Source organism: Montipora capricornis, chromosome 11, assembly GCF_036669925.1.
Source record: "Montipora capricornis isolate CH-2021 chromosome 11, ASM3666992v2, whole genome shotgun sequence".
In the NCBI taxonomy this organism is placed as follows: Eukaryota; Metazoa; Cnidaria; class Anthozoa; order Scleractinia; family Acroporidae; genus Montipora; species Montipora capricornis.
The window spans coordinates 16,453,137-16,465,636 of record NC_090893.1 but is presented as its reverse complement, the minus strand read 5'-3'; the positions used below and the strand labels follow the sequence as shown (position 1 = coordinate 16,465,636).

At 39.6% G+C, this 12,500-nt stretch overlaps 1 protein-coding gene and 1 long non-coding RNA gene across 2 annotated transcripts in view; both read left to right on the top strand.

Moving 5' to 3' along the window:
• Positions 1 to 7,440, top strand: part of LOC138022831 (uncharacterized) — a 13,152-nt gene extending 5,712 nt beyond the window's left edge. The window contains exon 4 of the long non-coding RNA XR_011126651.1: positions 7,376 to 7,440. This is a non-coding gene — a long non-coding RNA (uncharacterized lncRNA). The remainder of the gene's footprint in view (positions 1 to 7,375) is intronic.
• A 346-nt stretch (positions 7,441 to 7,786) lies between these two features.
• LOC138023131 (tetratricopeptide repeat protein 28-like) overlaps positions 7,787 to 12,500 on the top strand; it is a 4,725-nt gene continuing 11 nt past the window's right edge. Inside the window, exons 1-3 of the mRNA XM_068870157.1 lie at positions 7,787 to 7,805; positions 7,850 to 10,434; positions 11,526 to 12,500. The exon at positions 11,526 to 12,500 is cut by the window's right edge and continues 11 nt beyond it. Coding sequence (XP_068726258.1) covers positions 7,787 to 7,805; positions 7,850 to 10,410 — 2,580 coding nt within the window. The 3' untranslated portion in view covers positions 10,411 to 10,434; positions 11,526 to 12,500. The remainder of the gene's footprint in view (positions 7,806 to 7,849; positions 10,435 to 11,525) is intronic.

Genomic DNA, 12,500 nt, shown 5'->3' with positions numbered 1-12,500 from the left:
ATATCGGAATTATGCGGAAGATGCGGATTTCAGTGAATTATGCGGATCCGCATCGCCGCATCCTGTCAGATGCCATGTTTATTACGAATCACCTGGTAATGTATTGGATTGATTAGAAAGAAAGTACTAGTTGAATCGCGCTGTTTCCTCGAAGATACGATTTTCAACTGTAACGCCACCATCCCGGTTGACGTCACCAAGAAACACAATAAATGGTATTGTGTTACATAATACGAGCCATGTGTAATTTTTGGAGCATCAGATCTGCAGTGCAAAATACTTTGCTCGCTTTAGTATTTGGTACGGAGTCTTCTGTTAGTGATGATAAGTCCAAACACTCGCAAATCGATGTTACCGTATGTCAATAATTAATATCCTTTCATGTTTGGTACAATGTGCTTTGCACTTCGCGTGCAAACTACTGAAATGTATCAGAGCTTATACGATATTTAAAGATTGTTTCTTTAGTTCCTGCTTTTCTACGTTGAAAAGTATCCCTATAGGATTCAAATCAGGACTGGCAAAATGATTGCAATCAATCAGACAACAAGTTTAAAAAATAGTGGAGACACTTCACCTTGGTGGGGCGTATTTAATTGCCCTCTTATCTCTCCCCCTGCAGCCCCCCGTCCCCCCCATAAAAGTGTTGCTAGCAAGACGAAAAAATGTTGGGGACTTAAGCAGTCAACATTGAAAGGGGTAGAGGGGAGAGGAAGAGGGAAAGTTTTAAATTCTAGATACGTCGGGCATTGGAAGCTAGAAAAGGCGTTTTTTAAGGAAAGTGTCTCAACAAGTTTGCATCTTGTTGTAGCTCGATAAAGTTAATCATTTGTTTTTTTCTGTGATCGAACTATACTGCCCTCCATTTTTTCCCTGCTCATCGAAAAAGGAAGTAAATGAATAGATGTATCTTGAATTTTTTCCTGAACAGTAAGAGTACTAGTTTCATAGTTTTTTTTATCTGTTTAGATTCAAACAGGAGGGAGTTACGACGCAAATTTAACCATAAGACTTCTTTAATGTTTCCTCCCTTTGAAGCCCCACTAAAGGGGCTACGGGGGGGGGGGGGGGGTGGTAATTTAAGAGTTTCTGGGTGGGGATGTGCCGCTGGGACCCTGGAACCATTAGCCTATACCAGAGCTAGTTTCAGCTGGATTTTGCTACCCTATACTAGAGTAAACTACTCAAATCACTGCTAGCCTAGAGTAGCAGTTTTCCAGAAACTGAGGTCACTAGTACATTCTAAAACAAAGCCAAAACAAAACCTTATACCACAATCACTTCTTTATTAAAAAAAGGATTTATTTATACTTGTCCAGCAATGCCAAGCACGTACGTACGCATTATCAAGACAATAAATTGTTTAATGTTAACCAGTATTAATTAATACCACCGATTTCCGTTTGAATCCCATTTTTTGACAGTTAATAATATCCAGAGGTGTTTCATGATAGCCATTTATTGACACTTTTGAGGCTGAGTTAGGTAAACTTAAACTTTGCCGATTTAAATTTTTTATATTGTTGAGTGGGAATTTCTGGTTTCCTTAGTCTTGATAAAATCTTCAACCGACTGGTCAGTTTCTGAAAAATGATACCCTATTCTAGACCGAAAGGCTATGATCTATATACTCTATCCTAGAGTAAACTGCTTGAAAACCATACCCTTCACAGCAGCACATACCTATATAGCCCATATATGGCAGTACCCCCTCCCTCCCCCTGCCCCGGGAGGGGCTGCATCATGGCAGTGCAAAGCTTCGTGATACAAAGATGTTGCCGAGCATACAAACTTGGAGTAACAAACAACAAAGATAAACTTAGCAGTTTGCATAACCCAAATTCCAACCATTTTAATCTTCTTCAGTTTTGCCCATCTCTACCTCCTTTTGCATTTGCTGCTTTATTCAAACCATTCTTTAATGTTTCAAGTAGTTATTTTTCCGTTTCGGTTGATTTGTTTGCCAGTTTACAGTGGCTGAATTTGGCTAAATTTCGTGACACAGCACCTTTAAAGCTAACTAAGATTATAGCCTCGTATATTTCCATTCCTATAACAACTTGACCCACAATGAAACAATTGACTATTTCGATGACAGTAATTTGCTCTTGATTCGTGTTAAACCGTCCCATTACTCATTTTCGTCTGGTTGAAAACATGAAACTGCATGTAATTACGTTTTCTGGACTTACATTTATAGCAATGTGGCTTACAATATCTCACTTTGAAAGGTTACAAAGTAGGCTTTGCAGTCAAAAAAAATAATACAAAAATAAATAAATAATAATAATAATAATAATAATAATAATAATAAAGATATGAAATAAAATAAAAATCAGCATAAAAACCAAGGAACTTCCAAAAGAAAAAAAAACGGTAAGTATGAAAATTCGCAAAAATATTTGAGAAAAAATGAAGAAAAATTCAAAATTGCATGTTCTGGTACAAAAGGTTGAAAAAGAAGTCTTTCTTTTTAAGGTTATCAAGGATGTATTATCAGTCAATCCACTGCTCAACGCGATATGAGGTAGAATCAAAGAAACTGAAAATCGAAAACAAACCAAAGACTCAAATAATAATAATAATAATAATAATAATAATAATATTGCCGTCCCTGTAGATGCTGGAATCGTCGAGAAAGAGAAGGAGAAAGTTGAAAAGTACCAAGCCCTACGACGAGAGGTGGCACGACTCTTGAATGTCAAAGCAAAAGTTGTTTCTATTGTGGTTGGTGCGCTAGGCGCCGTCACACCCAATCTTTCTAAACACCTGGATGCAATTGGTGTGACCATAACAATGCAGCTTTCAGAGAAAGCAGCTCTCCTCGGCACAGCGCGCCTCCTCAGGCGGGTACTAGAGGCGGGTACTAGAGGCCTGAGGTTATGAGGAAAATCTCCAGCTATAAGCTGCGAAACCTAATAATAATAATAATAATAATAATAATAATAATAATAATAATAATAAGTTTTATTTATATAGCGTACATATCCTGTGCTCAAGGCGCTTTACAATGTTTATCTAAAAATACAATATATTAAGCTAAAATACATACAATAGCTCAATAACAATAACTAAATAACGGGCAATTATTACACGTAACATATTTAGTAAAAAGACAGGTTTTCAGTCAAAGTAGCGCGCGCACGGAGCACCATTGGTAAGAAAATATGGTAACCCATCGGTACGAGAAATCTAGATTTTACAGCCATGACGTCATCGACCGTCCGTCCGTACGTCCGTACTTCTATACGTACGTCCACCCCTCCATGATTGCCTATGTGACCAGTATCATGCTAGTTTACGGCATACATCTTTGAGGTCAATTGACACCAGTCAAATCGAGGTATCCACTGACCAGTGTCACGTGACGATCTCGCCAGCTCAAGTTCAGAGCTCATTGGTAGGTACTTGGTGTCTCTTTTTCTGTTGTTTCAATTTTTTTTAAACAAGGAATAAAACGTTCAGTAATTATTGTTAACCCTAACCTAACCCTGAAGGTTTTACCGTGTTTAGATAATCTTAAGCAATAGATAACCACTAAATGACAAAATACACCACGTATCTTCCAGCTCATTGAGGTTGACTGCTGACCAGGTACTGGTTTTCGATTCGATCACGTATTTTTAAGACGTGGTTTAATCGGTTTTTCCTTTGTTCAGGTATGAAACTCGCATTTTTTATTCTAAACTGGAATAAAATAACAATTATATTTTTGACGAAATAGTTGATTTGTTTGTTTGTTTGTTTTGCTCTAAAATGCGAACGAACAAGTGCTTTTCTTATCTGTTTGCCCAACTGTTTTTTGACTGATGTGCCTCGACAGTGACAAGACAATTTTTTCCCTTATGTTATAAACACGTAAGCACAATGAGTTCTCGTAAATGAGGGAGAAATATCATCAGGAGTTTGTTTAAAGCACCTAAAGGTAATTTGTTGGAGCGGATCGTGTTTGAAGTTTGTTCTCTCTTGGTTGCATTGCCGTATTTTGCCAATTCTTGTTCCAAGACAATGAAATACATCAAAATGTGAATGACCTCGTGTGCAGAGATAAAGTGGAATAAAGAACATCAGTACAACTCTTTGTTGACCTCGAACTAACAAAGTTGCGGATTCTTATTCCCTGACTATTGACAGTTGACTCTGAAATGGTTTTTTTCCTTTCCCATTCACTCGCTGTGGGTGTGCTTGTTTTCTTTTAAAACTCATGCGATTCAAGAAAATTTCATTGCCAAACTGGTGAATTCCAAACTAAATTTCACTCAAAAAATCGATATCGCACTCATCGCTTCATTCATGCGGTATCGGTTTTCGCGTCAAATTTACCTTGGGATTCAAGCAAAGAAAACGATTTAATTAGGCAGTAACCGGAAACACCAAAACGCGGATACGTATAGTAAGAATAAATAACCACGCAGCTCCGCTTTTAGGCTTGTCTACATCTTTATATTAAAGCTTTTATCTGAGGCAGGTAAGATTGGAAATTTTGTTCCTGTACAGCTTATGTTACTGCTGAGCCTACAGTCCAGCTTTGTTCCCTTTTCCTTCGTTTCAAATTGATTTTGCTGTAAGAAAGTTCTGTCAGTCATTAACCAAACCTCGTGAAATGCAAGAGTGAATTAGATAAGAGTGCTGTTATGGCACGAGTGGGCTCACCAGCACGATCACAAATGAGTCTATTCTTAGAATACCCTTTCCTGCGAAAATCAGTCCCTGAAAAAACATGGCAGAAGCAGTCACGCTTGACATGGCTTCTTCTGATTGGTTTATTTTGGCAGACCTTTATTTGTTTTGCGCGCAAAGTGTGTCTGAAAAGAAATCCATTTGTGACTGTTCTGGGGCAAGACCGCAAAGTGATGGAACAACACTGTTATCTAATAATTCACTCTTGTGAAATGGCAATATACGGTCTCATCACCCGCGAGTGCTTATATTTCCACGAATTTCCGGCGTGTAAAAAGGTTTTTTAATTATTTTTTTTTATGGATTTGCGTAAACCGCTAGATATCCACGCTTTAGAAAGTTGCTTGGTCTTGCGTTTGAAAACAGTTTTTTGAGGAGCATGTTTATGGGCAATTTTGTTAAATTTATTGACAAGGGGGAAAAGTACCTTTCAACAGAGTCATTTACAGTACAGCCTCCTCAGTGGATTTGGGAGATATCTCTGATAAAGTTTTCTTTCGAGAATTTTGAATAATAACGGATTCTAATATTCTGATAACGAGACTTAGAGAAAGAGAGTGAATGAAACAGAATTGAGAAAAGTGGTCGCTAATATCTGACACAACGATGCAACTGGAGAGTTTACTACCAAATCTGTTTACAAGAATATTATAAAAATGAATGTGGCAAAGTTGTTATAAACTCTTGAAGGCCTATTAATAGGCTAGTTTCGAATTGTGCAGCAACAAAAGAACAGAGTCGAGGTCCAGGGAACAATTAGCATTTTATTTTGTTCAAGACAAAGGAAAATGCAAATTATACCCCTGAACCTCGACTCCGTTCTTTTGTTGCTGCGCAATTCGAAACTAGCCTATTGCCGGGAGAAAGGAGTAACTTTGTGTGGATATTAGAAAGTTATAACTGGGAATAATCATTGCTTTTTGACTCGAGGAGATCAATGTTGAAATCGCCCATGATATATATTGGTGTTTCTGGTGTGGAATCAAAGTACGTTTGAAATTGTTCTGGAGAATTGTGTTGCCGATATAATATTACACCACAAATAATGCTTTCACAATGTAGGAAATTGATTTCAATCCATAAAGCCTGGAAAGCCTCGCTAGATTTTCGTTCAAGAATGGTATAATTTAGGGAGCTGTTAACATGCACACGAAAAACGAAAACCAAAATCATGAACATGATCTGACTGAATGGATTTCAATCCACAGATACCTAATTTCCAATTTGAACATGTCCCGATTCCTCTTTCTTGTGGGCCACAAGAAAGATCGACGGAAGCCTTATCAGATAGGGGCATGATCATTAAATACGTTTTTATATAACTCTTTTCATGCCTAGTAGATGTCATCCTGATGTCATCAAATACGTAAGCCGGCACATAAAAAGCAACGAGCTGCAGATATTTCTTAAATTCCTCAGTCATCACAGTTGAACTTTTTAAAACACCTTCCTTTTATTAGGCGGGCTTTGATCGCTCAATTTAACAGAGTGACGCACACGGGATTTTTTTTGCCGGCTACGTTCGTGCCGTCTTTACACTACACGGTTTACACGAGAGACGCATAATTTGTGTGGACGATTTATACGTCTCTAGAATATAAACGGCCAATTGACCAGCAGCCTCTTCCACTGGAAACGTGTTAGGAATTTCGATTGGCTCATTAGAAGTTTCTGGATCAAAAAACACTGAGTAACCTAGTATCCAGACAAAGAACTGCAGTGAAATAGAGACGAGCGCCTTATTTTTGGCTAAGTTATGTGTAATAGTGGATAAATTTAGAATCCTTAGATAAGTCTATTTCATGCAGTTTTCTCTACGGAGAATGCAATCTCTGGGCTTCAAATTCTGTCAAAATGCGACATAGGCCGAAAAATACAAACAAAATAATAATAATGAATAATAATATATCAAATACAAGGTGTTGCAAATGAACCCACTGGGAACTCGGAAAAATCCGAGCCCCAGATGGGATTCGAACCCACGACCCTCCGTGATCTAGTACGGATGCTCTAACCACTGAGCTACTGGAGACTCTATGGTGAGCAAGGGTGAAATGTGGGTATTTGACTCGAGCTGCATCGTGCAGCCACAGAGTCTGAATAATAATACTAATAATAATAATAATAATCATAATAATAATAATCATAATAATATAATAATAATAATAATAATAGTAATGATAATAATAATAACGAGATTTACTTCAATTGAAGAAATTTGCCGAAATATGAATACATTACACTCATAATGACGTCAACCTGGCCTTTTTTATGCTGGCTACATATCAGCAGCATTCGATGCCAGAGAGTTTTAGATAGGAAAAACAAAAATAGGTTGCCAATCTTTTTCCTGCACAGCTTTTTCCTCATTCCATAATAGAATTTCTATTTCTACTGTTTCCTTCATTATTGTATCACAATTTTTATTCGTCTTTAAAACCTGTCTTAAGCCCCCCCCCCCCTCCCCCCCGGTACCCAAGTATTTTGCCAAATTACATAATAGATTTCTTTCTATTCTGTAACTTCTCCATAAAATGAAAGCATTTTTTTCCAAAAACCTTCGTAAAGAAAGGCAGTTCGTTTCAAAATACCAGCTTAAGATAGTTATTCCTTCATTGTTCAATTGATCTTGCTATTTTTAGCATTTGTAGTCAGGGCATTAAACATCTTGTGCTTTCCTTCATTTAACCTCTAGGGGCAGCCAAGCTTTCTGAGAAAATTTAACTTTCCCGATTCTGAGTGTAAAGAATGGTGGACAGAACGCTGAACGTTTTGGACCAGCTTCTGCAAGAACTTAGCGTTGCAAAAAAAGAAGGGAAAAGAAGAGAGGAGGGTATTGCTTGTTTCAATCTGGGCAACTACTTTCGTGGCGTCGCCAATTTTAAACAGGCCATAAGAAATTACACTGAAGCATTAACCATTTTTAAGGAAATAGGTCTCAGGAACTGGGAGAGAAAAGTTTATTGGAATATCGGCATTGCTTATCAAAGTGTAGGCAATTTTAAGCAAGCCAAAGAGTACCACACACAAGACCTCAGTATTGCAAAAGAACTAGAGGATAGGGCCGGAGAAGGAAGTGCCTATTGCAATCTCGGCAACGCTTTCTATGATCTGGGAGATTTTAAGCAAGCCTTAGACTACCACACACAACATCTGAATATTGCACAAGAAGTAGGCGATAGGGCCGAAGAAGGAAAAGGCTATTGCAATCTCGGCATCACTTTCAGACATCTGGGAGATTTTAAGCAAGCCATAGAGTACCACACACAACATCTGAGTATTGCAAAAGAAGTAGGGGATAGGGCCGGAGAAGGAAAAGCCTATTGCAATCTCGGCATCACTTTTACACATCTGGGAGATTTTAAGCAAGCCATCGAGTACCACACACAAGACCTCAGTATTGCAAAAGAAGTAGGGGATAGGGCCGGAGAAGGAAAAGCCTATTGCAATCTCGGCAACGCTTTCGATGATCTGGGAGATTTTAAGCAAGCGATAGAGTACCACACACACCCTCTGAATATTGCACAAGAAGTAGGCGATAGGGCCGAAGAAGGAAAAGGCTATTGCAATCTCGGCATCACTTTCAGACATCTGGGAGATTTTAAGCAAGCCATAGAGTACCACACACAACATCTGAGTATTGCAAAAGAAGTAGGGGATAGGGCCGGAGAAGGAAAAGCCTATTGCAATCTCGGCATCACTTTTAGACATCTGGGAGATTTTAAGCAAGCCATAGAGTACCACACACAAGATCTGAGTATTGCAAAAGAAGTAGGGGATAGGGCCGGAGAAGGAAAAGCCTATTGCAATCTCGGGAACGCTTTCGATGATCTGGGAGATTTTAAGCAAGCCATAGAGTACCACACACAATATCTGAGTATTGCAAAAGAAGTAGGGGATAGGGCCGGAGAAGGAAAAGCCTATTGCAATCTCGGCATCACTTTTACACATCTGGGAGATTTTAAGCAAGCCATCGAGTACCACACACAAGACCTGGGTATTGCAAAAGAAGTAGGGGATAGGGCCGGAGAAGGAAAAGCCTATTGCAATCTTGGCGTCGCTTATAAATGTCTGGGCAAATTTGAGAAAGCCATAGAGTATTACAAACAACATCTGAGTATTGCAAAAGAAGTAGGGGATAAGGCCGGAGAAGGAAAAGCCCATGGGAATCTCGGGGATTATTATTATCATACAGGTGAACTTGAAAATGCGCTTCACTGTGATGAACGACATCTTATTATTTCCAAGATTACGGAGGATCCAATTGGGCAGGGAACTGCTTCTTTTAGGCTTGGTCGTGTTCATGAATCTTCAGGCTCCTTGTGCAAAGCTCTTAATTACTATCGTTTGAGTGTAAAACATTTTGATGGAACAAGGCGTCTTCTTCAGTCAGCAGATGCGTGGAAAATAAGCTTTCGTGACACAAAGCAGTTTGCGTACACCGCTCTGTGGACAAGACTGTTGAAGAATGGAGACGTTGATGAGGCTTTGTATGCCGCTGAGCAAGGACGAGCACAGGCCTTGGCAGACGTTTTAAAGATGCAATACGGCGTTGATGAAGAAGGGGCATCGGTAGTTACGATGAAGACTGTAATAAAAAGTCTGTCTTCACAGACAGTTTTCACAGCACTCAAAGGGAACACGATCAGTTTCTGGCTGCTAAGAGAAAGTGGCGAGATAAACTTTAGACAAAAGGAAATCGAAACTGGAAGTGCTGACTCACTGATGCGAAGTACTTTGGAACAGATTAGGGCGGGGACCGTTGTGCGATGCGAGAATCGCTCGCTTGACAGACAATGCAGTGAATTTTCGCATAGTAGAGAAGCTGTTGAGGAAAACGTTCAGTCCTTGAGCATCTCTCTGAACTCTTTGCAGCACTTGTATGATGTCTTAATCAGTCCTATCGCAGACTTGTTGCAGTGTGATGACTTAGTCTTTGTTCCTGATGGACCATTTTGCTTGGCTCCTTATTCGGCATTGAGTGACTCTGTCAGGATCCGTACTATTCCCTCGCTGACCGCTTTAAAAGTGATCGCTGGTGCAACTGACGACTTCAACAGTAAGAGTGAAGCGCTGCTTGTGGGTGACCCGTGCTTGAAGGAAATCACTTGGGGTACAGGTGAACCCATGTTTGAACAGTTGCCATGCGCGAAAAAAGAGGTGGAGATGATTGGAGAACTTCTGCAGACCTCGCCTCTCACTGGCAAACATGCAACGAAAGGTGAGGTGCTGAAAAGAATGAAGTCAGTTGCCTTAATCCACATTGCAGCACACGGAGATGAATATTTTGGAGATATTGTATTGGCCCCAAATCACGAGCGCACATCCCAGAAGCCCGAAGAGGAAGATTACATGTTAACAATGAACGATGTTTATGCAGTTCGCCTTCAGGCAAAACTGGTTGTGCTTAGTTGCTGTCATAGTGGCCAGGGGGAGGTGAAATCTGAGGGTGTGGTGGGAATAGCGAGAGCTTTCCTGTCTGCTGGGGCCCGGTCTGTTCTGGTGTCACTCTGGGCAATCGATGATGTGGCGACCTTGATGTTCATGAAATGTTTCTATCAACACTTGGCAGATAGAAAAAGTGCAAGTTTAGCCCTCCACCATGCAATGAAATCTCTTCGGGAGAAGAAAGAATTCTCCGCCCTAAAATACTGGGCGCCATTTGTGCTCATCGGGGATGACGTCACCTTTGAATTTGGGCAACGCGACCATGCTGAACATTTTCCATAATCAGCAAGTTGTCGAAAGGAGCAGGTACGTTCTTCACTGAGAAATGGTTTCAAAATTGTTTGCTAATGTAGTTGTTTTACGAACTCCTTCAGCTAGTACCTAAAATCAATATTGTCTGTGTTGCCGGTAAAATCCGTTTTCAGGTTGAATCCGTTTTTACCGAAGTTAAATTGGTGATCCCTATTTTACCTGGGTTGAATAAGCACTCAGATGAAGTGAAGAAAGATTTTAGAGCTTAAATTGAGCCTAGAGAAAAATTACGATCAAGTTAGGCTTACTTTTGCTTATTATGCATGGATATCAATTGACTTTTAATAGAAAAGAAAATAATGAAAAGAGCTGTGTTGAGTTGAGCATGTTCGTCCTTGTAGTGTTGTGGTCAAGATACAAGACTATGGATCTGGAGGGTCATAGTTCAAATACTGGTGACTACATAGTACAGTTCTTTGTTCTCTTACGTTGTCGAAATGTTGAGACTTAATGGAAAAGTGAATAAATATAGAAACCGAGGAGCTGACAGGAAACATTTAGATGATGCGTAAGAGAGAGAGAGAGAGAGAGAGAGAGAGAGAGAGAGAGAGAGAGAGAGAGAGAGAGAGAGAGAGAGAGAGAGAGAGAGAGAGAGAGAGAGAGAGAGAGAGAGAGAGAGAGAGAGAGAGAGAGAGAGAGAGTAGGGGAAGGTATAAGTGTTTTGAATCCTTTTAGGGGGATTGACTACGTATAGTCTATATCCAACCTAGGTAAAATGAGGATCGCCAATTTAACCTGCAGGTAAAAAGGGATTAAACATGAGAACGGATTTTACCGGCAACATCTGCATTCACCAGGTCGGATATTTGAGCCTATGTGCAGATAGCTATAGCTGTTTGAACCGTGCTATAAGACTGACGTGAAAGCGCTGATTGCCAGTTGCGTATGTAAAGTGAAGTTAGTCTTTTAGGGTTCACAGCCTACATGTCACATTCTCAGTTACTTGAATAGGAATTGTTGCTATTAACTGAGCACAACCGGGTTCATGAATTAAGGTAACTCTTTTAATTACTTACCAATTAAAACGAAAGTCCTTAATGCCATTTAACCTACTATTTGCTTCTTTCGTTTCTTTTATATTTCAGAAACGACGTCCAAAACGTAGGAAAAGTACGTGGCTTGTGATACGTCGATATGGGATTTTCCTTTATTCGATTATATGAGTTATTGAAAAAAAAATTCATGATAGCCTTCACACCTCAGTATCGGTCAAGGTAGATAAAAGACGTATTTTTTTTTCAAAGTACGTTTGAGAACTTATTTTAGTTTACATGTACCATGAGATTTCAGTGGTATTAAGATACAATCAAAAACCTTACAATTGTTCCTTTTTGTGTTAGCATCTGTGCAAGGAAGAAGGATTAGATAATTACTTGATTTAAATCAAGGACTTGGCAAAACGCTTTCCTTCCATGACTGAGGATCTAGCGGCCGTGTTATTTTGGCCTTCAAATACTTCAAAATACCTCCAAGCGTTTGCAGTATATTTGTCGGGTATTCTCAGGCTTTTTCGCTAAGATGGGGCAAATATACGTCTTTAGTTTGGTTTACCAACATTTTTTATATTTAAGATCAAGTGACCGTCTCGAGGAATGTATATTTTCTGAGGGCGCGTTCTTTTGGTACTATTCCGGAATAGGAATACACGGAATAGACGGTATTCGTGTTCTTTTAGGACCTAATTCGTTTTCGGAATGAATGGAATACTATTGTGTTCATTCTGCTCCCGATAGCAGAATAATCGGAATGACCGGAACATGGTTCACTCGGAATAGGTAGAATATGACTTATCTTGGGAACGTTTTGGCTGGAAATGATACGTGGCCGGCTGGTCGCCCGCCGGCGGCTTGAAAATTGTAAACATTTGAATGGAATAGCGATGCAAACTGTAAATGCGGGTGTGCTGGCCTCTCTCCTGTTTCTTTTCCGCTGCTAGAACAAGAAGAGCTGTAAGTTTGTGTTAATAAAAAAAGTGCCCTCGCCTGGTCAAAAGAAATGATGTTGGCATTAATTGGTTTGTGCAAAAACCACGAACCTTTTATCAACTAAGTCGACATCAA